At 39.5% G+C, this 22777-nt stretch overlaps 2 protein-coding genes across 2 annotated transcripts in view; one reads left to right on the top strand and one right to left on the bottom strand.

Moving 5' to 3' along the window:
• The window catches only part of prdm6 (PR domain containing 6), a 74965-nt gene that overhangs the window by 26622 nt on the left and 25566 nt on the right, over nt 1-22777 (top strand). The gene's annotated exons all lie outside the window — the stretch shown is intronic.
• LOC129101793 (GTPase IMAP family member 8-like) lies at nt 15365-20027 on the bottom strand. The gene is made up of 3 exons (XM_054611719.1): nt 20009-20027; nt 18033-19230; nt 15365-16880 (listed from the first exon to the last, which is right to left on the bottom strand). The coding sequence occupies exons 1-3, from the start codon at nt 20025-20027 to the stop codon at nt 15365-15367; spliced, it is 2733 nt and encodes a 910-aa protein (XP_054467694.1).

The following is a 22777-nucleotide window of genomic DNA, read 5'->3' as shown; positions in this document are numbered from 1 at the left end:
ACATTAAAGCACCATCACATCACACCTTCAAACAAATTCACAGAAAACAACATGGTCCACACTAGTATTCCCCAGAATTGTCTTACTTTTCTACTCAAGTCAGCAGAATAACCCTAAAGATACTGCAATTACATTAAACCCTTGCACATAAGGGCAACATGGCACCGACAATGCTTCTACCATTAGCAGCTAACATTTAATTAACAGTTTAACAGAAGTGCTAGACATAACACTGAAATGCACCCCGACATAAAGACTATGTTTTGTAGGCCCACAATTTAATTTCATGCACGAAAGCTACCATACCCACATTATTAGGTTAATGTCAGCTGTGTTACATTACTCCTGCTGTAAGAAAAAAGGACATGAACCAGCGAGTCAACCAGAGTGTTGTAGTTTATTTGAAGAAACACCATAAATGACTAATGAAAGCAGCTCACCTTACGCATCAACATCAAGTACAGTGTTAATCATTTGCAATATAATCATAATTTAATCATTATGAACATATTTCCATCAGAAACAGATAATTCAAACAAATACATGATGCCTATAAATTCATGATGATAAATCAATTTTTTTTATCAAATACAAGCAAAATTCAACTGAACGTTCAACATCACAACTTTAAGTAAAATGAATACAGATGATAAAATACTGATTTAAGATAATCACACATTCTCAAACTTTGTTTTCTCTAAATACTTCCTTTAAGTCCCCTAATGCAAAACTAGTTGATATTATGATGATACAGTAACCTCTAAGATAAAACCTTATAATGCAGTATTAACTATAACTTTAACACAATTAATCAAAGTTTTGTTTAACTGTGAACACAGCAAACACAAACAGCAAGCTGTGTCTGTTCAGTAACACATTGCACCCATACTTATACATTTACAGCTCTGTACATAGTTAATATTAATTTCTACTGATGAAAAAAGTTAAACGTTGAGATTATAATGATAATAATAAACAGGTCAACATTGTATCCCACTGCAATACATCCTGTTACTTCCCTTCCTCGTTGTGTGTTTGCTTCAGTTATCCAAGTTTGTCTCCATGCTCTTGTCTCAGATACTGAGGTCTTTATTCAGAATGTTTCTTTACATCTGGTATGTTGCACTTGTGCTCTTGTCTCTTTCTTCGGATGTGTAATTTCATCATCACGGTTGAGCTGCAGATCTCGTTTTCTTGTCATCTTGCTGTTTGATCAGATCCCGTATATTTGCTGGGACTTTTTGTTCCACATCATTTCCCCTGTTGTATGTATTGCTTGTCTATGTCCTTGGTGCCTGATTGGCATTTCCTTACGATCGTACCGCGGATAAGCTTTGGAGAGCGTGGAGTGACATTTTTGAGATTTCGTGTTTGAAGGCTCAGCTCAAAGCTTATTTTGTTACACATTCTTTTATATGTTCTGGATGAGAGCGCTTAGCAATGATGAGGAGGACTGGTAGTGTGATTTGTTAGTACCATTTTTAAACAATGTAAGCTAATAAACCAGTAATAGGTGTACATTTTGTAGGAAGCATTACCGCTTACACCCTGAGTCAACTATTTTCCAAAGTTTCCATTGTGAAGGAGATTTTTAGTGGGAGCTATGTGATATGTAAAATGGCTACAATGGGATAGTCCAGTTTGCCTTTTGGTGAGATGGCCTCATCTCACTCAATAAACAAGTATCTGCACCTTTACTCCTGTTTACAATCATTCACATAATGCGTATAAGAAATGAACAATGTGTATGAGAACTAACTGGACAACATTTAGAAGACATTATTGGCGGGGTAAAAAAATGTAGTGCGTTTTCCTGATGTACAGAACTGGCAACGTCAAGCTTGTTGCTGAGGAAGCGTCTCATAAAATGCTACAAGCTCTGGCTTCTGTGGCTGCCGTCACAGATTCCTGGATCCATTCATTCATTTCTACCTCATGCGCCTTCTTTAATTCATAGATGTCTTTGCTTTGTGTAGAACGTTTCTGTACCAGGTCATGCATTTCTTGATCTTGTTTTTTCTTCAATGTATCAAAGTCTTTTTGATACGCTTTGTTCTTGGTCAGTTGTTTTATCAGGAGGTCATTGGTTCTTTGTTGACTTTGCGTCAGGTCCTCCATTTGCTTGTTGTGCTGCTCTGTCAGAGTTGATATGTTGACGGTATATCTCTGTCTGAACTCGTTGAATTCTTCAGCTTGCCTTCTGGCCTCCTCTTCGCTGTTCTTCTTCATGTCCTCCATTTTCTTTTCAAAGTTCTTCTGTAATTCTTTCCATTCTCTTTCCTCCTGTCCTCTTCTGATTCGATCTTCTTCTATTCTTCTGTGTTCATATTCCTTTCTCTCTTGATCATATTCTTCTCTGAGCTCTCTCAGTCGTGTTTGCTCCTCCTCCTGTCGTTTCTTATCTTCTTGATGTTGTTTCACCCACCATCTTTTGCGCTCTCTCTCCCAATTCTCTCGTTCTTTTTGTGTCTCTTCTATGTTTTGCATCAGCTTTCTGTCGGCAGTCGTATTCTTTTCAGATACAAATTCAAATTTGCTCTCCAAAGCTAACGATTTTTCTTCCCACTGTCGTCGCTGAATGTCTTCTTGCCTTTTACTCTCCTTTTGCTCTTCTGCTCTTTGTTCCTCGGCCCTTTTCTTGTTCTCCTGCTCTTTGTTAATTTGTTCTTTCTTTTTACTGAGTGCCTTGTCTCTCTCTTCTCTTTCTTGTTCCATTTTTTGCATATTCTCTCGCATGTTTACCTCATGTTGTCTTTCTTGGTCTTTCTTCTGCTTCTGTATGTCTTCTTCCTTCTCATTCATTATTCTCTTCATTTCCTTTTGTATGGCTGCCTCTGCCTCACTGAACATATCTGAGGTGTAGTAGCCACCGCCATTTTTCTTTACCATTGACTCAATCTTGGTGAGCAGCTGGCTGACTTGTGCGCGGTTCTTCTCATCGTTGTTATTGAAGACGTGGTATCTTCCTCCACATTCAGTTGTCAGTTTTTTGACAAAGTCTTCGCTGTCGTCTGCTATGTAACTCTCGATTGTTTGTTTTTTAAGGTCATCTCCTCTGGTGAATAAAACAATGATGAAGTCTTCTGACTTCTTGCCAAAAAAGTCCTTGATCATTGTCACGGTGTCTTTCTCCTCTTGTGTGAAGCGACCGACCGGCAGCACCAGTAGGAACACATGAGGTCCTGGAGACAACATGGTGACGCATTTCACAAGCTCCTGTTTAACTTCATTGTTACCCAGAGTGGTGTCGAACAAGCCGGGGGTGTCGACTAAGACAATAGGCCGTCCATCAATCTCTCCCTTTTTTTTGGAGCAAAGCCTGGTCACTGACCTTGTGCTGGCTTTAGAATCAAAGAAGTCTTCGCCAAAAATAGTGTTTGCAGTGGCACTCTTCCCGCTGCCTGTCTTCCCGATCAGCACCATCCTGAGAGGGTTTGGTTTCTGCTTTTGATAACCTTCCTTTTCCGGTTCTGACTTACGTCTTGCAGCGTCAGGCTTCCGAGGCTTGGCCATCATTTCCTTTGTGAACACTCTTGATTCCTGAACCCTCGTCTTTTCCACAGCATCCAATAACTCAGGCATCTGCTGCTGGTCCTTGATGTTGAAGGCCTCTTCAGTACAGTTAAGATGTCGTCTCCTGTTGTCACTCACAATTTTCACCATCTTTTCTATCAGTACTCGATGTTCAGAGTCAAGAAAATCTTTTTTATCCAAGTTAATTCTGTACTGCCCGTGTCTGCAGTCCTGGATGATTCGATCCAGTGCCGGATATTTTCCCTGGTCATCGTTTGTTATGATGACCATTGAGTGTTTAAAGGCATCTTGACCAAACAAACTCAGGGTGAACTTCAGTGTCTGTCTGTTCTCCTCAGTGAAATCAGAAGGCTTCACTAACAGCAGCAGGACATTTGGTCCAGGAGGACATTGAGCAACACACATCTTTATTTTGTGTCTCACTTGTTCCACTGACAGACTGAAGATGTCTCGGGTTTTCACTACTGTTGGGGGCATTGTCCCCCAGGCAACAGGTTTCTTGGATTTATTAAAAGGAATCCAAGGGGATTCTTTTTTCCCTTGGATAAAGTTACTTAGTGATGTCTGTGCGTTTGAACTTTTTCCAAACATCACAATCCTGAGTTCAGATGCTGTAAATCAACAGAAATAACATGATGATCATTGCCATGATTCCAATTAGCTCATTGGCATTGTTGTCTTTTAGGCGTTGATTTATCAAAGATGTTTAGGGTCAGGTTCTTCTTTTTCTATGTGAAAGATTTTCCTAAACCTAACTAAGTATGTTTGTTGCCTAAACCTAACTAAGTATTCCACCATCTTTTCATAAACCTAACCAAGTGGTTTTGTTGCCTTAACCTAACTAAGTTTCCTGTGAATATGGAAGTTTATTTTGAAAAGACGAATGCATGTAACGAGCGGAAAATGACCGTTGCTGACTTCTCTAGGAAAACGCACGAAAATGAGCAGTAACTTTTCCTAAGATATCGTGCAAATCGTTGTATAAAACTCACCACGTGATGAAGGCGCTGGTCCTGCCATATGTTCACTCTGTTGGAGACGCCTAAGAATACCGCTGTTGGTGTCTGTTGAGTTGAAGGAAAAACGATGCAAAATGATAACACTGAAACACAGAGGAGTGAAGTAAGGCAGCACTTTTTTATCATTGAATCATGAACAATCCCAGTTATTTTCATTGTCCATAGTCTGGATAATCCAGAAATGGTGTAACAATTTTTACCAAGCACTCTTCACATTTAGCATACAGCAAGATAATTGTTAAGGTGATTGTGCAATCACGGACTGAAACAGTGCTTTGTTTGTAATCCAGAATTCAGCTGCTGATAGGTGGAACTCGTTCTTTAATTCCCTCCAGGTTCCTTCAGCTGCTGATAGGTGTTCTCACATACAATTAACCATCAATCTATTTATTACTAATGAACAAAAATATGTTACTACTTAATGTTTAGGGGTATTTTATGCACTTCATATATTATTGCAGTACTAATGTAGTACAGTGGTAATGAGCAGTGTACAGGCTGTGTTTGAATAACAGCTTCCTCATTCTCTCTCTAGCTTTGTCCCAAGGCATCTATTGTCTTTCCGATCCACTTAAAATAAAAACTTCCGTATGATAAAAGCCTCCACTCATCAATGATGCCCGCATTCCAACAGACACGCCCTCTGAAATATGACAGCTGCAGTAGCTGGGAGTTTAGCGATATGGGGCACAAAACTTAATGAAGCACTGCCGCTGGCCACCAGCCCGCTGTTTGGGAAATTTTCTGTAACTACTGTAGCCTTTTGAAAGATGCTATATAAATAAAAAGTACTTATTTGACTTACTTACTTCACAAGGACACGTCCAGGCAGCAAGTACTAGCCAATCACAGCACAATCAACAATGTGTCAAGCTTTCCTGATATGGAAGTGGGCGTGGTTCCTAAGGTGAGATGGAAAAAGTGACTGGAAGAATCACATTTTTATCATTCCTGTGTTAGTACATGAAATCTTCACATTACTCCCATTGCTGCTCTGCCAAAAATTCAATAAGCTACAATAAATCAAAAACAACTCTGATATGCAGGGCCTTAAGTCTTAAAATATTAAACTCACAGTATAGTGTTTAAAATGGAATAAAGATAAATATAAAAAGAAAAATGTATATACTTTCTATAACTATAACTGTTGAAAACAAACTTTAATTTACTCGAACAAATATTTGTTTAAAACAAAATCATAGTTCCTCTAGGCTTTAATATCCCCTCCCTTCATCTTGACACTTAAACATGCTGCATTAAAATGGATGTTTTTATTTTTTTGTTTTGTAGCTTTTGTTCAATTTCTCTCATAGCGTATAATAGTGAATCAAAAGTTTAGTGCACTTACTTCAATAACTGCAAACTGTGATTCTGATTACCAATCATGCACATATAAACATTACGCTCCTGGGGATTTACTAGTTAACAGATTTAAACAGTTTAGTAATAGATCCATTAATTCCATGCATTTTGCTTTGTTGAGAGCACTCACCAGGTGGAATCCCGTGGCGTCTCTCTTCCTAAAAGCTCAAAAATGAAAGTATAAAACCTTTATATGAGGGTTAGGATGGAGGCAGGGCTCCAAGTTTGACACACTGCCAAGTTTGACTGACGAACCCACGACTTTGCATATATTATGCTGAGATGATAGAAATGATAGTATATATATATATAAATTGCAATGAACTGTACATAGTGTACATGCACATAAACAATCCAATCTGTTATTATGGAGCATGATCTTTAATATTAAAGTACAATATAGTGAAAAACAAAAGCTTGGTGCTACAAACACAAAGCAAAGTTTGCTGTGCTGCAAAGTGTTGGCTGTAAATATTAAAGTAAACCGGTCAAACTTGTCCACAGCAGGAAGTTCTCATGAAAGATGCCAGTGTCACTGGCATCTTTTTTTTTATGTGGCAGAATTGTTACAAAAGCACCTTCCTCAGACAAAGTTAAATCAGTCAATGGACAAAAAGACAATAATGCATTTTTATTTTAAGATTTGATTCTTTATTTTCTTTCAAACTTGCAAATGCACCAATGAAAGCTAAATCATCCACACTAAGAATATACTGGTATTGATGGTAACTGTGATAAATTACAAATTAAATTTTGATATCATGATAATATTACAGACATTATATTGTGTAAATAATCCACACAAAAAGAGACAAAACGCACAATTAACAAAGTTAAAAGAATAAATATGACTGTTGGCATTATTTAATTTATCTTTCAAATTTGCTATAGATAATGATATAATTGTGAAATCAATAGGCCACAATAAATGTGTATACAAAATGAGATATCGGGAAAGCCCTGTAATTATGAATATTAAATATGGTTCAGTAACCAATATCAGTCATCACAAAATATTTATTCAACACATTTGATGCCATTTTTTCATGACACAGACACGTTTTACCAAAGAGAGTACTTTTTTTAACCATAACACTATGCAATACATGTTTACATTATTCAACATCTTTATAAAGTAATAATTATCTTATAGTGTAATTAATTATAACACTGAACACAAAACTTTAAGAGTTTCAAGTTTTCTACATTGTGTGCTAATTATTACATTATGACCTTTAACACATTTAAATAAATTGATTATGCACACTTATTAAAAATGAGTTGTTACAAGTATGCTTAGCTTTTCAAGGAAACAATGTGAGACACAAATGTACCAATTCAAAGAGTTTATTCATCTATATTATTTTTAAAACAGTGAAGTGTGTTAACAAGAAACATAAACACATTTTCAAAAGACGCTTTCTAAATCACAATACAGCGTCTTACCTTTCACAAAATGTGATGACAAATACGGTATTAACCCTCTGTAATAACAAACACAACTGAACAAAAGAAAATAAAAAATACTAGCCAATCCCGTTTGAAACCTATGCTTCAAATGAAGTAATAACATTTCATTTCTATATTCAAAAGTCAACACACATTAATCAACATTACCGTAAATGTGCCAGTGTAAGCCGGCCGGCTAATTTTCCACTGTGGTCTTTTAGCAAGATTTTTTGAAAACAACCATAATTTCAACTTCATTTTTTGTAAAGAATCATGTCATTCAATGTTCAATATACTTACACAGAAACAAATACATCCATGGTAGATTACCTATGTGCACATTTATACCACCAATACATTTCATTTAATACAGAGATTGATCCGGAACAACGAGGAAACAGAAAACATTATGAAGCCCACTTTGGGGCTAACCCTCTTCACTCTACAGCTGTGAGGCAAAACACAGGAACGTGGATCTTTTGGAGCTACAGGACAGACTTCAACCTGCACTGTACATTTACTACCTCTTGACTAAACTGCTAATCCTCTTCTGCTCCGACCACAAACCTACTACCATAAACTGCATAAAAGAAGTGGACTTTGTCGCCATTCGTTTGTGCAATGCGGTTTAGAAGCCTTGAGTTCGGCATTTTGGTCGTCGCCATCTTGGTTTTTAGCAAGCAGTGAACAGAAGTGACCATGTTTGGACTGAAGAGGAGTTTGCCGCCCACTGGGCTATTCTTCATCTGTAATTGATGCGTAAGGGGAGTGAAGTTGATGCAGTCACCAGTGCGTGTCTTTTCATTGATAGTTATTGGTTAGAACTCTGTAAACTTTGACTGTCAATCAAAATGAATGAGGTTATATTGTCCATAGCAATGCTTTTACATAGCATTTGCGAGCAAATTTCAAACGCTTAGATCTATCCAAATAACTTTACTAAACGGGTCCACTGCAAACAATTAACCAGCATTTGGCCGGTACTTATATCAGACTCTGTACTTGTATAACAGGGAAAAAAGTAAAAGAATACATCTCATATCTTCGCAGTTTGAAACTGTGCTGCTGTTGTCACATCTCGCAACAGCTCATAAAATGGGACAGTTCTTTTTCCTGGCTTTCTTCACATGGTCTTGTATCCACTCATTTATTTCCTCCTGATGTCTGGTCTTTAGTTCATCGATTTCTTCGTACATGTTTTGTGTGTTTGGTGGATGGAGTGTCACCGTCAGCTCATTCCTTTCTTTCTCTTGTTTTGTCTTCAATCTGTCAAAGTCTTTCCGATACGCTTTGTCCTTGCACAGTTGTTGTATTAGCGAGTCGTTGTGTTTTTCATGCCTCTCCTTCAGATGCTCCAGGTCCTTGCCATGCTTTTCCGTCAGAGCTTCAAAGTCATTGGTGTATCTCTGTCTGAATTCATTGAAATCTTCCGCTTGCTTTCTAGCTTCTTCTTCATGTTTATTCTGGATAAGTAGCAGATTTTTCATAAGAGTTTCTTGTAATTTAGTTAATTCTTTCTCTTCTTTCTCTTTTCTGATTCGATCTTTATTTATTTTATTTTCATACTCGCTTTTTTCTTGTTCATATTCTTCTTTGAGCTTTTGAAGCTGCATTTGCTCCTCATATTGTCTCTGTTGATCTTCTCGATATAGTTTCTCCCACCTTTCCATCCGTTGCTTCTCCCAAATCTCTTGCATTTGTTCCATCCCCTCTTTGTTCTGCATCTTTGATTGGTCATCAGCAGTAAGACTTTGTTTCCACTCCATTTGTTGAATTTCATCCTGCATCTTTGTCTTCCTTTCCTCTGCTCTTCTCTCCTCTTCTTCTCTCTTCATCTTTTCCTGCTCCTTCTTAATGTTTTCCTCCTTCATCTTGATTTGTTTGGTTTTCAGTTCACTCTCTTGTTCAGTTTTGGTCATTTGTTCTGCCAATTCTTGCTTCTTGGCCTGAATTTCATCTTTATGTTTATTTTCAAAGTCCACCATCTCTCTTTGTATCTCTTCTTCCTTATCTTTCAGGATCCTCTTCATTTCTTTTTGTATGGCTGCTTCAGCTTCTTGGAACATCTCAGAGGTGTAGCAGCCGCCACCATTTTTCTTCACCATTGAGTCCACTTTGCTCAGTAGCTCTTTGACTGAAGCACGATTGTGATGTCTGTTGTTGAAGACCTGGTATCTTCTTCCGCAGTCATCTAGGAGTTTTCCAACATAGCCTTCACTGTCTTCCTTTATGTAACTCTCAAATGTTTTGTCTTGAAGGTCATCTCCTCTGGTGAATATAACAATGATGTAGTCTTTCGACTTCTTGCCGAAAAACTTCTTGATCAGTTCCACGGTGTCTTTCTCCTCTGGTGTGAGGCGGCCGATCTGCAGCACCAGTAGGAACACGTGAGGTCCTGGAGACAACATGCTGACGCATTTCACAAGCTCCTGTTTAACTTCATTGTTGGACAGAGTTGTGTCGAACAAGCCGGGGGTGTCGACTAAGACGATGGGCCGTCCATCAATCTCTCCTGTTTCTTTTTGGCAAAACTCGGTAACCGACCTTGAGCAGGCTTTAGATCTGAAGCATTTTTTGCCCAAAATAGTGTTTGCACTTGCACTCTTTCCAGAACCAGTCTTCCCAATCAGCACCATCCTGAGACACTCTCTATTCAGTTCATGTTTTTTCTGTGCAACCTTGTCCACCCAGGGCTTGGCCATCATTTCCTTTGTAAAACATCTGGATGAACCAGCCATCTTATCCACAGTGTCCAACACATGCAAGGCCTGCTGCTTGTTTCTAAGGTCCCAGACCAAATATCGACCTCCACAGCTCTGGCAGAGGTCCCGGATGTGCATATTCTCCTTCAGATATCTCACAACATCCGGGTAATTAGGATCTGACTCGACACCGAACAGAATCATGGTGAAATCATTCACGCTAGACGTGAATGTGTTCTGGATGGTCTCCAACTCTTTCTTGTCTTCATCAGTGAGGGGACCCACAGGTAGGACCAGGATGAAGGCATGGACGCCCTCAGGATCACAGAGGGAGATACACCTGAGAGATTCCTCCATCACTGCCTCCTGAGGTTTTCCATACAAGGCAGGCAGCTCCACCACAGAAACCCGACGTCCACTCACCTCTGCCTGATGTTTAACACACTCTGATGAGTAGGTAGTTGGACTCAACTTTCTGTCCCCAAGAATGGCATCAGCTGCTGAGGTCTTCAAGGCCCCATATCTCCCACACAACACAAAGTTCAGTGTTGTCTTGGAAGTTACGGATTCTGATATTGGATCAGCCTTTTCAGTACAGTTTAAATGTCCTCCGTTGTTACCAGTCACTATTTTCTCCATCTTTTCTATCAGTTCTTTATACTCAGGATCCGCAAGACCGTTTTGGTCAAAGTCAATGCTGTGCTGCCGTTGTCTGCAATCTCGGAGGACTTGGTCCACAGAAGAATTGTGTACCTCTCCATTTTGTGTTTTGATGACCATTAAGTATTTAAAAGCATCTTGACCAAAGAAGCTCAGAATAAACTTCAATTTTTGTCCGTCCTCTTCGTTGAAATCAGACGGCGTCACTAACAGCAGGAGGACATTTGGTCCAGGAGGGCAAAGAGCCACGCACATTTTCATCTTGTGTCTCACTTTATCGTCAGGCAGACTGAAGACATCTGAGGTATTCACGACTCTTAATTTTGTCCCCCTCCATTCTCCGTAGGCGGCGGTACATTGCTTTGACACTTTCAGATTCAGACTGTCTATTTCCCTGGTGATGAAGCCACTTAGTCTTGTTTTCTCGTTTTGTCTCTTTCCAAACACCACAATCCTGAGTTCAGATGCTGTAAAACAACAAAATATATAATGTATTATTTTATTATAATTATAAAAATAATATTAACTTCATGAGCTAATTTTTCATAATTTCTCTTTTTTGCATTTTTTCCCCAGTGGTTCCTACATTAATGCATGGAGACGGTCAGAATTAATGGGATAACGTTTTAAAAATGTAGAAATATATTATTGCCCCTCCACTTCTGAGAATAAATGAGGATATGTTCATCGATTGACATAAAGAGCATGGAGTTAATTTAATTTGAATTACGGTTTTATCTTGGCATTGAATCACTTACAGCAACTTGACAAAATAAAAGATACATGAATTAAATCAAATAGAAAAATCCTAAACAAAATATTTTAGCGGCATGAGAGCTGTGGCGCTAATACTATAGGGAAAGACTTTTTTATGCAGAAAATATAAAAATATATTGATATCATAAAAATATTCTAGGCAATAAGCTAGGAACAGATTATATTTTACTCTTTGTTTTAAATTTGCAAATTCCTATACCTTCTATTCTTGAGTTTATATAATAGTTGCTTTTCTAGTTTTCTAGTAAGAGCAACCTGGAAACATGGTGTTTGTCTTTGGTCTAAAATAAAAAAGACACAATTTGACCATAAAGCTACATGAATCATCAACATCAAAATAACATGGGAGAATAACAAGTTACAATGTTATCAGTAAAGTTTTAAACAACTGCTTGGTATGCATCCATCAGGCACCAAGCAACTGAGGTAAGCCAACTGAAACTACAAAGTTAGGCAGGTAGTCAGTGCCAAGAACATTCCACCTTTTTGTTGGCCCGTGGCCATCTTATACAATCCCTCTTTGTGTCGTCAACCTATTATCCGTTGTCTTGCTGGGTTCTAGTCATAACATATACCTGCTTGCAAACAGACAACACTTACCGGATGCTGATGTTGCCATTGTGTCACTGCGGCGCCAAAGTGTGGTAGAGAAATACAAATGCAGCAGCTATGGGGTATTTCTATCTGTAAAATGAGAATATCAAAAAGCAGAGATAAAGTCACCAAGTAAACACAATACCTGTACCAGTCTGAGTACATGTATTAACTTGCCTTTTCATCTAAGTTAAGACATGCAGTTTTTTTGGTAAAAATGTGAATGCCTCAAATGGTTTGAAGTCTAATCTCGAAACAGTTTAAATGAATTTCAGCATTCAGGCAAAAAGACAATCTAAAAGATATAACTTTTCTGGTTGCTGTCATTTATGTTCTCTATTTCCTCTTGACATACTGAACATTCTGCACTTACCCGAGTAGTTTATCTCTTATTCCAATTCTTTTGGAGTTCTCTCATACTCTCTCAGCCTTTGGTTTTGGTCCATCTCAGTTGACACTTGAGGATTAGAAATACACTGACTTAATTAATTAATCCATGGAATGATGTCATTTCTGTAATAGATTTAGATAGACAAGTTGAATTTGTTTTCCGATTGACTACTCACCAGGTGAAATTCCCGCTGCGTAAATTTTCATCAGAGCACATCAGAGTCGAAACTCCATAATGCGATTAACCTGACCTGACAGCCCTTTTATCAGCAGAGCCAACAGGGCTGTGCCCAACATAGGAATGACAAGAATGACACAGCCCAGTGTAACCAGAACTGTTCCTATGAAATACCGCCTCGCAAATACCTTTGCTATGAAGTCAAAAGCAGTTTACATCCGTCTGTTTGTTTTATCCCTTTAGACATTTGTGTTAAAATTGTCATAATTATTGTATCAGTTCTTTAGTTTTGGCCGAAAATGTGTCTGTGTGGTCACAGTGACCTTTGACTACCAAAATCCTCAAAGTCAAAGTCGGCGTTTGTTCCAATTTTTAAGAAATTCGCTGAAAGGTTCCTGAGATATCAAAATCACGAGAATGGGATGGATGTTGTGTCACGGTGACCTTGACCGCCAAAGTTTAATTTGTTTTTCTCAAGTCCAGGTAGACCAGGCGTTCATAAGATTTCATGTTGCCTAGAATCGACCACACATAACGTACATACGTATGGACGGACAGAGAACCTAGACAAATATTATGTCTCTGTCATTGCTGTCCTAGCGTGGAGCCATAAAACTTTGTCAATAAATAAAAAAACATTTATGGTAGCCAGGGTTTGACATATGACAGTAACAGGCCAAGTGACATCAAGTATTTTTAAAAATGCAAAAACATGCCGACTTTTTAACAAAGTTCAATTTCACTTATTTTAAGAGTTGTATGCGGAATAATACACAGTTGGACAGGAACTTGAACAAGGATACAGAACTTATGAAGAATGAATCTAAGGGGATCTTCCATTTCCTGCAGTTTGGGAATTTCCCCGAAGACTGGAACAGGTGTGGGGAGCACAAAGACTTTCCCATCAAGATAAAATCAAATGTGAAAGTTGTGGAACTCTGTGACTCATAGCCAAATTAATCTTCAGATCATCTTCATTGTTTAATTCCTGTAAGACCAGAACTGACACTGTGACTTCCCAGCTGACTTAATTTCTGTGACGTTACATTCATTTGTTCATACAAGCTGCCGCCTACACTGAAAGTACAGCAATAGCAATAGATTTTGAACACACTATAGTTTTATTGATGTACCTTTTTTAAGTTATTTAAAAAAATGTATGTGAAACACTTGTTGTGTGAAAGGTGCTAGATAAAGAAATAAAATTGAGTTGAGCAATTTAATTATCAATTTGTGTCTAGGCTAAGTCTGAGAAACAAAGTGAATGAAATGTTAGGAATATCATATCGATCACGTGGGGTCACTGTTAACCTCGTGGTTGGCTGGACTAATAATGAACTCTCTCCTGTGTGTAAAGTCTGGAGGCTTAGTCAGGTAGTTTCAGGCCTAAAAGCCTATTATACAATTTATTTTTAAATACTATCACTTCATGCACTAACACTAGTGCTACTACTACTTATATCCTGAATAGTTATTAATAATTATAATAATAATATTACCTTTTTTAGATTGTCACAAGAGATAACATCTCTTTCTGTCTGTCCACATACTATCCATACAACCATAGAAACACAAACACACACACAGAATCCAAATCCGATGTAATGGACTGATCTTTAATGTAGAAATTCACAAGACAAATAGTGTTACAACAAAGCAAAGTCTTTTGTGCTGCACAGCGTTGGCTGTAAACAAGGAAACCGGTCAAACGTGTCCACAGCAGGATGTTCACATGATCAGCCCACATGTTAAAAGAATGAACCATTATGATGACATCTGATATGATGTTAAGAACTAACTGCAGCAAATGAAAGACAATTCTATGTAAGCTTCTGAGTTTACATTTATTCATAACACATAAGTAACTATTCAAAGCCCTCTGTAATGTAATACACATATATGTTAAATCTGTTTTAAAGTATCAATCATCAAATCTGAAAAGTAATTCAACACATTTTGTCACAGCAACACATTGGAGTCCATTGTTTCAAAGCCAGTGGATTGTCAGCTTTCGACATTGTCAAAGTAGAACAAGCTTATGGATTTTCATACAAACTTACATACATACTTCCTATGTTTTTAAAATAGCCTCCTAGAGACAAGAGAGTATACTTGCAGATGGTGCAGAAAATACATTCTCAATGACTATTTCACTACATCTTAACTATCCTAAAATATGGTTATAAATTCAGTATTTACCTTATGTAATATGAAGACAACTGAACAAAAGAACGAGTAAAAAAAAAAAATCATATTTACAGTGTTAGCATGGATGTTTACATGGTTACATTTAATGTTAGGAAAAACAATGGACATTCATGAGAAAACAACAAAAAACACTTCATTTTATATTTTATGCATTCATTTTTTTTGTCCCTGTGCATTAAAAGTAAAATAGGTAACTATCAGTTTAAAAGTACAGTTAAAAGAACATGTTTAAAGTTAAAGGTCATCAGCTTTTATAGTCACTGGGCTCTATATTTATTAACGCAATTGCACTTACAACTATACAGCATGTGTTATCTAATGGTTATTTCATGTCAGACATTGGTTAAATCAAGGAATGGTATCTGAATAACTTGATATCGGCCATCGACGTGTACACACAAGTTCAAAACAAAACAACATATTCAATCCCCCATGAACCAGAAACCCACAGACATGCAGCTGAATCCGTGCCGCTGTTAGAGAAAAACATCTCACAAAATGGAACACTTGTCTTGTATTGCTTTCTTCATGTGTTTATCTGTCAAGGTTTTTATTTCAGCCTCGTGTTCTTTCTTTAGATCGTTCATTTCTTTGCTCAGATGTTCTTTTTCGTTTAAAAACAGTTGCCTCTTCAGCTCTTTCATTTGTTCTTCTTGTTTTTTCTTCAGTTTCTCAATGTCTGTCTGGTATTGTTTGCTTTTGCTCATCCGTCTTATTATCAAGTCATTCTGGTATTGCTGCCTCTGCCTCAGATCCTCCATATACTTTGCATGCATTTCCATGTCAACTAAAACTTCAGTGGTGTAAATGTTACTGAATTCATTGAACTCTTCAGCTTGCTTTCTGGCCTCCTCTTCATTTTTCCTCATCATTTCATCTGTTTTCTTCACATAGAGCTCCTGTAACTCTTTACGTTCTCTTTCTTCATATTCTCTTCTGATTTTCTCTTCTTCTTTTCTCTTCTCTTCTCGTCTCTGTTCTTCTTCTTGATATCGTTTATCCCACCATTCCTTCCTCCTCTGCTCCCAAGCCTCTTGTTCTTTCCTCATGTCTTCTCTAGCCTGTAGTAAAATCATACTGTCAGAAGCATCATTTATGTCTGATAGGTTTAGTTTTTTCTCCAGAGATTTAAGTTTCTCTTCCCACTGGAGTCTTTGGACTTCCTCCTGCTGTTTCTTTTTCCTTTCCTCTTCTCTCTTCACTCTTTCTCTCTCCCTCTCCATACGCTCAAGGTTTTTTATGTGTTCCTCCTTTTCTTTGGCTCTCTCTTGTCTTTCTTGATCAAGGATTGAAGTTACCTTTGTCATATCTTCTTGATATTTTCTTTCAAGGTCCCTCAGCCGCCTCTGCATCTCTTCTTCCTTCTCATTCAGTATTCTCTCCATTTCCTTTTGTATGGCTGCCTCTGCGCTTTGGAATATATCTGAGGTGTAGTAGCCACCGCCATTTTTCTTTACCATTGAGTCAATCTTGGTCAGAAGCTGGCTGACTTGTGAACGATCCTCTTTCTCGTTGTTATTGAAGACGTGGTATCTTTCTCCACATTCATTCGTCAGTTGTTTTAGGGGTTCGTCACTCTCTGCCACGTAACTTTCAATTGTTTCGTTGTCAAGGTCATCTCCTTTGGTGAATAAAACAATGATGTAGTCTACTGACTTCTTGCCAAAAAAATTCTTGATCAGTTTCACGGTGTCTTTCTCCTCTTGTGTGAAGCGGCCGATCGGCAGCACCAGTAGGAACACATGAGGTCCTGGAGACAACATGCTGACGCATTTCAAAATCTCCTGTTTAACTTCATCGTTACTCAGAGTGGTGTCGAACAAGCCGGGGGTGTCGACCACAGCGACAGGGCGCCCATCAATCTCCCCTGTTTCTTTTTGGCAAAGCTGTGTCACTGAGTTTTGACAGACTTTAGAATGAAAGCGTTGTTTGCCCAAAATTGTGTTTGCAGTGGCACTCTTTCCACAGCCAGTCTTCCCCAACAGCACCATCCTGAGACACTCCTTTCTCTGCTCCGTCCTGGCAGACTCTGCTCTCGGCTCCATTCTAGGAGACTCGGTCCTCTGCTCCTTCCTAGGAGACTCTCTACTCGGCTCCATCCGGGTAGGGAGAGGTGACTCTGTTTTCGGCTCCTTCCTAGGATTCTCTCTACTCGGCTCCTTCCTAGGAGAGGCTCCATGACTCTGTTTTTGGGTCCATCCTAGGAGACTCGGTCCTCGGCTCCTTCCTAGGAGACTCTCTACTCGGCTCCATCCTAGGGAGAGGTGACTCTGTTTTTGGGTCCATCCTAGGAGACTCGGTCCTCGGCTCCTTCCTAGGAGACTCTCTACTCGGCTCCATCCTAGGGAGAGGTGACTCTGTTTTCGGCTCCATCCTAGGGAGAAGTGACTCTGTTTTCGGCTCCTTCCTAGGATTCTCTCTACTCGGCTCCTTGCTAGGGAGAGGTGACTCTGTTTTTGGGTCCATCCTAGGAGACTCTGTCCTCTGCTCCTTCCTAGGAGACTCTCTACTCGGCTCCATCCTAGGGGATTCTCTGTTTTCGGGTAGTTCCTAGGGAGAGGTGACTCTGTTTTCGGCTCCTTCCTAGGATTCTCTCTACTCGGCTCCTTCCTAGGATTCTCTCTACTCGGCTCCTTCCTAGGGAGAGGTGACTCTGTTTTTGGGTCCATCCTAGGAGACTCGGTCCTCGGCTCCTTCCTAGGAGACTCTCTACTCGGCTCCATCCTAGGGAGAGGTGACTCTGTTTTTGGGTCCATCCTAGGAGACTCTGTCCTCTGCTCCTTCCTAGGAGACTCTCTACTCGGCTCCATCCTAGGGAGAGGTGACTCTGTTTTTGGGTCCATCCTAGGAGACTCTGTCCTCTGCTCCTTCCTAGGAGACTCTCTACTCGGCTCCATCCTAGGATTCTCTCTACTCGGGTAGTTCCTAGGGAGAGGTGACTCTGTTTTCGGCTCCTTCCTAGGGAGAGGTGACTCTGTTTTTGGGTCCATCCTAGGAGACTCTTTCCTCGGCTCTTTCCTAGGAGACTCTCTACTCGGCTCCTGCCTAAGTAACTCTCTGCTCGGGTCCATCCAAGGAGACTTTGTTCCAGGTGCCCAACTAAAACGTTTTTTTTGTTTCTGTATTAGAGACATTGTATTGTGCGCCATCCTTTGAAACCCTTTACTCTGATGAGTTTGACTATCCAAGACGGACACATGTCTTCTAACCGGATTCTTTGGAGGCTGGGGAAACATATCTTTGGTGAAGCCTCCGCATCCTCTCCCTTTTTCTACTGTATGTAAAACTTCAGAGACCTGCTGCTTGTCCTTGATGTCGCAGACAAGATATTGTCCACCACAGCTCTGGATGAGCTCTTGGATGTCTCTGTTTTCCTGTAGAATCTTCTGTACCTTCAGAACGTTGGGATTGGCCGACACAGTAAAAACAGTCCTGATGAAATCATTGACTCTAGAGCCGAAAGTGTTCTGGATGGCCTCCAACTCTTTCTTGTCTTCCGCAATTTGGCCACCCACAGGTAGGACCAGGATGAAGGCATGGACGCCCTCATGATCAAAGAGGGAGATAGACCTGAATGATTCCTTCTTTACTGCCTCCTGAGGTTTTCCATACAAGGCAGGCAGCTCCACCAGAGAAACCCAACGTCCACACACCTCTCCCTGATGTTTAACACACTCTGAGGAGTCAACAGATCGACCAGCCTTTCTTTGTCCCAGAATGGCTTTTGCCAGTGAAGCCTTCCAGGCTCCATGTCTCCCACACAACACCAGGTTTAGAGGGGGGTTTGCACATACAGGCGTGACAATGGTATCAGTCTCTCGAGCAAAGGTCAAATATTGTCCCCTGTTTTCATCCACTATTTTCTCAATTTTCTCCATCAATTCTTGACGATCACAGTGAGGAAAATCATTTTCGTCGAAGATCATTCTCTGCTGCCTTTGTCCGCAGTCTTGGAGGAGTTGATCAACTGAGGAATTCCAAATCTTATCATGTTCTGTTGTGATGACCATTGCGTATTTAAAAGAATCTTGTCCAAAGAAGTTCATGATGAACTTGATTTTTTGTCCGTCCTGCTCAGTGAAATCTGAGGGCGTCACTAACAGCAGCAGGACATTTGGTCCAGGGGGGCATTGAGCAACACACCTCATCATCTCGTGTCTCACTTTGTCCACTGACACACTGAACACGTCTGCCGTTTTCACTACTGTAAGGATTGTTTTCCTCCACTCGCTTGTGTTATGTGCAACTTGGGTGGACATTGTCGGACGAGAACAATCTGTTTTTCCGTTGATTAAGTCAGTTAGGTTTGTCTTTTCATTCTTACTTTTTCCAATAAGCGCAATCCTGAGTTCAGCTCCTGTCAAAAAAACATGAGAAAAAAGTTCCATGAGAAATTGGCATAATCCTCTTTTCATTATTGACAATAACGAAAACCGGTTTCTTAGTATCATGTGAAATGTATTATTAATCTGAGAGAGGGAGAGTGTTTCTGCAAGCGTGATATGAGGCTAATTTGAAAAGTATGAAACATATTTTATGTCAGAAACGTAGACATTCAGGAACGTATAATGCCAACATTTCTCTGGGGACTGATTTGTTTCAAATCAAAAGGTCGATATTGAACATATTTATGATGCATGAATGCATCATCATGATACAGTACATGTCTGAATAATAAACACATGCCAGTCAGAGAATAACATTTATAATTTGGCTTTTATAAGTTGATCCTACTGCAGATGTTGCTACTGATACAAAACATAATGTTGGTTGAGTTTACCTCAAACTCCTGGCCGAGGTTTGCAACACTTTCATATGTGCCTGAATTCAATATAAAACGTTGAAAAACACTTTTCGGACAATAAATGACGTTGGCCATGTTCCGTTATTGCTTTAGACATTTTGTGTGTGAACCAATGCGCTACTCAGATGGAACAATGCTGGAGGATTCTTCAAAACCTACCATTATGTTCAGTTCAGTTATTTAATATCTAAACCTAGACGTTTAGATTAGATTTCTGGTCAGATTTCTCGTTACTTTTTTCATGGAACACAAAGCAAACAATGTTTGACAGACGTGACTAACAGGGTATACATGACCAAAAAACTAAACAATGCATTTGATTGTTCCTTACCAGACGCTGATTTCGCCATTTTGTCCTCGAGAGTTTCCTCTTAAGGAGTTAAAGTTGGTGCCTGTTGGGTTTAAGGAAACAAAATTGTTTAAATAAATAAATAAATACTGTAACTCAAGTACTGTACTTCCCAGAAACAAACCTGTCAACAATGTTCAGTACCAAAGAGATAAGCAACCCTGGGGCCTAAGAGTCATTTGAGTTTTACAAATATCCAAAATATGTGGCTCGATAACGCTTGTATGTTAGATATCCAGCCAAATGCTGAGTCATAGCCACATATCCATAACTTTATTATCAACCACATCACAAAAAATGCTTTCTTTCTTCTGAAAAACATCCTCATCCATGCCTTCATCACCTCTCGCCTGTCCCACTGCCACAGCATCCTGTAGCACATCCACCAAAATCCTCAACAAACTACAATACGTGCGTCCGGTCTGCTCTCCTGCCCCAGAGGTCACAACCCTCCACTGTTCCCCCATACAACAAAGAATACAGTCCAGAAACGTCTGCTCATCACATACAAAGTCCTCCACAACCCTCAACCCCTTCGTACCTTTCGGACCAACTTAGCAAAACTAATTCGATATTTTGTTGTATGTTAAATATCAGTGATATTCAGAGTATATGCTTTTGTCAATGTCAACACAATGTTTGGCTCATTTCCCAATCATTTATTATATTATTATTATTATTATTAAATGAAATGTGCCCCATCAAAGATTCATGTCGGCATCCTCAGCATATAACCAACACACACACCCACACACACACACACACCACACACACACACACACACACACACACACACACACACACACACACACACACACACACACACACACACACACACACACACACACACACACACACAGACTCCAACCAACTGACTGGCAAATACCTGTGACGTTAAACAAGCTTTGTGTCAAACATTGTCATGACATAAAGGGCTACATTCTAATTGAATAATGTCTTACCTCAGCTTGAATGACTGCTTGAGCCAAGACAAACTGAATGAAGAAAGACAGACACAACACATCACTTTGGTTCAGCCTTGCTTTCTTTACCTAGTTAATAATAATAATAATAATGATAAAAATAGCCTTATTATAATAATAACAACATAATAGACTTAGATAATAGAATTTTTTCAAGTTAACATTGTTGGCTCCATACACAGACATATTCTATACATCTTATCATTTGTTGCATTTTTGCATCTGTTTAATCTACTCACCAGATATAATTCCAGCCGTCGCACTCTTCCTCACAGTGTAGTAATCAAGTCCCAGCTCTAAAATACAGTCAGCTCACCAAGATGGTTTTTTTGGCCAGCGAAGGTAAGTATGCCAACAATGAGTGGGCGGGGCCATCTCACTGACAAGGAACTATTGGGACAGAATTGATTGACACATTGATTGCATAAGTGCCAAAGTATGTAAACGATTCTGCCCAGCCAGTTTCAGTGGAGAGGTCTGACCTTTAACTTGAGGGCATCTGATTGGAAAGAACCCAATATGCAAAGTTGGCTGTAATGAGTTCCTCTGAAGACGGTAACAGGTGTGTGAGTGCATGCCATTTCTGATCAAGGCTCAGAAAAACTGGTAGAACTCGTCCGTACCAGGATGCAGCCAAAGAAATGAAAACAGCTTTATCATTTCCAGTAAGGAAACTTTTAGGTATTCACGTGTGAATGCTGCTTAAATCCATCAAAGTCATGCTCTTGGTTTAACTTCCTGTTCATAAAAAAAACAAAAAAAGCCCCATCCGAAGTGAGACGGGCTATTGCTTGAAAAAAGACACTGGACTTCTGGCCTTCAGCTTCCTTTATCAGATAATGAGCATCGAGACAGTTCACCTCCTTATTTAAACTCCAGCGCTGCATTGCATTCTGGTATACGTTCTTTTTTGGGGCCACTTCTGTTTAATACACTGAAGAATGGCCCATAGCTTGCTCCATTGACATATTTTCCTTCCTGTCCGTTTAAATCAGTTGCTGGTTTTTGCTTCTCTGACCTGTTTGATGATGACCTAATTCCCTGTAAAGTCATTTTGGTCGTAGTCTCTACAAACCCCAGAAAATGGTGGCTGAGTTTGGCCCAGGCGGCAACCTCCGAATGTGTTAAAGCTGCATTCTCTCTGCTGTCCATCAGGGGGCGACTCCTCTGGTTGTATAGAAGTCTATGAGAAAATGACTCTACTTCTCTCTTGATTTATTCCCTCAGTAAACATTGTAAACATGAGTTTATGGTCTCAATCTCTAGTTTCAAGTCTTCTTCAATACAGCATGATGTTCATTTAGTAAATGATGCTCCATTTACAGTCAAACAGACCATAAAGCAGGGGATGAAACATGGTGACAGTCGTTATTCAAGACGGGTGACGTCACGGCGACTACGTCCACGTCTTACATGCAGCCTATGGTCGGGCCACACCACAGTGACATAGCGGACTGACTGTGTAACGCTTTGTCAGCATGACTGTTTTAAATACATTATTACACCTTGTAAGGTATTTGGGTTGTTTGTTTTATAACCTCACGCTGTGCGTATGTATGTTATTATTTAACAGCTGATCATAAAGCAATTTCTGCTTTGTGTGAAAACAGAAGAAAGATCAGAGAGCTGCCGGTGCTGCGTCCCACTGGCTTTAAACTCCACCACGCTGCTGTAGGCCAGCGGGGGTCTTTGTTTTTCATACCTGAGAGCCTGTTGGATGTGTTTGATTTATAACACGGCCCCGCCTGAATGTACCAGCCAGTATGTA

This window comes from Anoplopoma fimbria, chromosome 13, assembly GCF_027596085.1.
Source record: "Anoplopoma fimbria isolate UVic2021 breed Golden Eagle Sablefish chromosome 13, Afim_UVic_2022, whole genome shotgun sequence".
NCBI classification, from domain to species: Eukaryota; Metazoa; Chordata; class Actinopteri; order Perciformes; family Anoplopomatidae; genus Anoplopoma; species Anoplopoma fimbria.
This window is presented reverse-complemented; position numbering and strand designations above follow the sequence as displayed.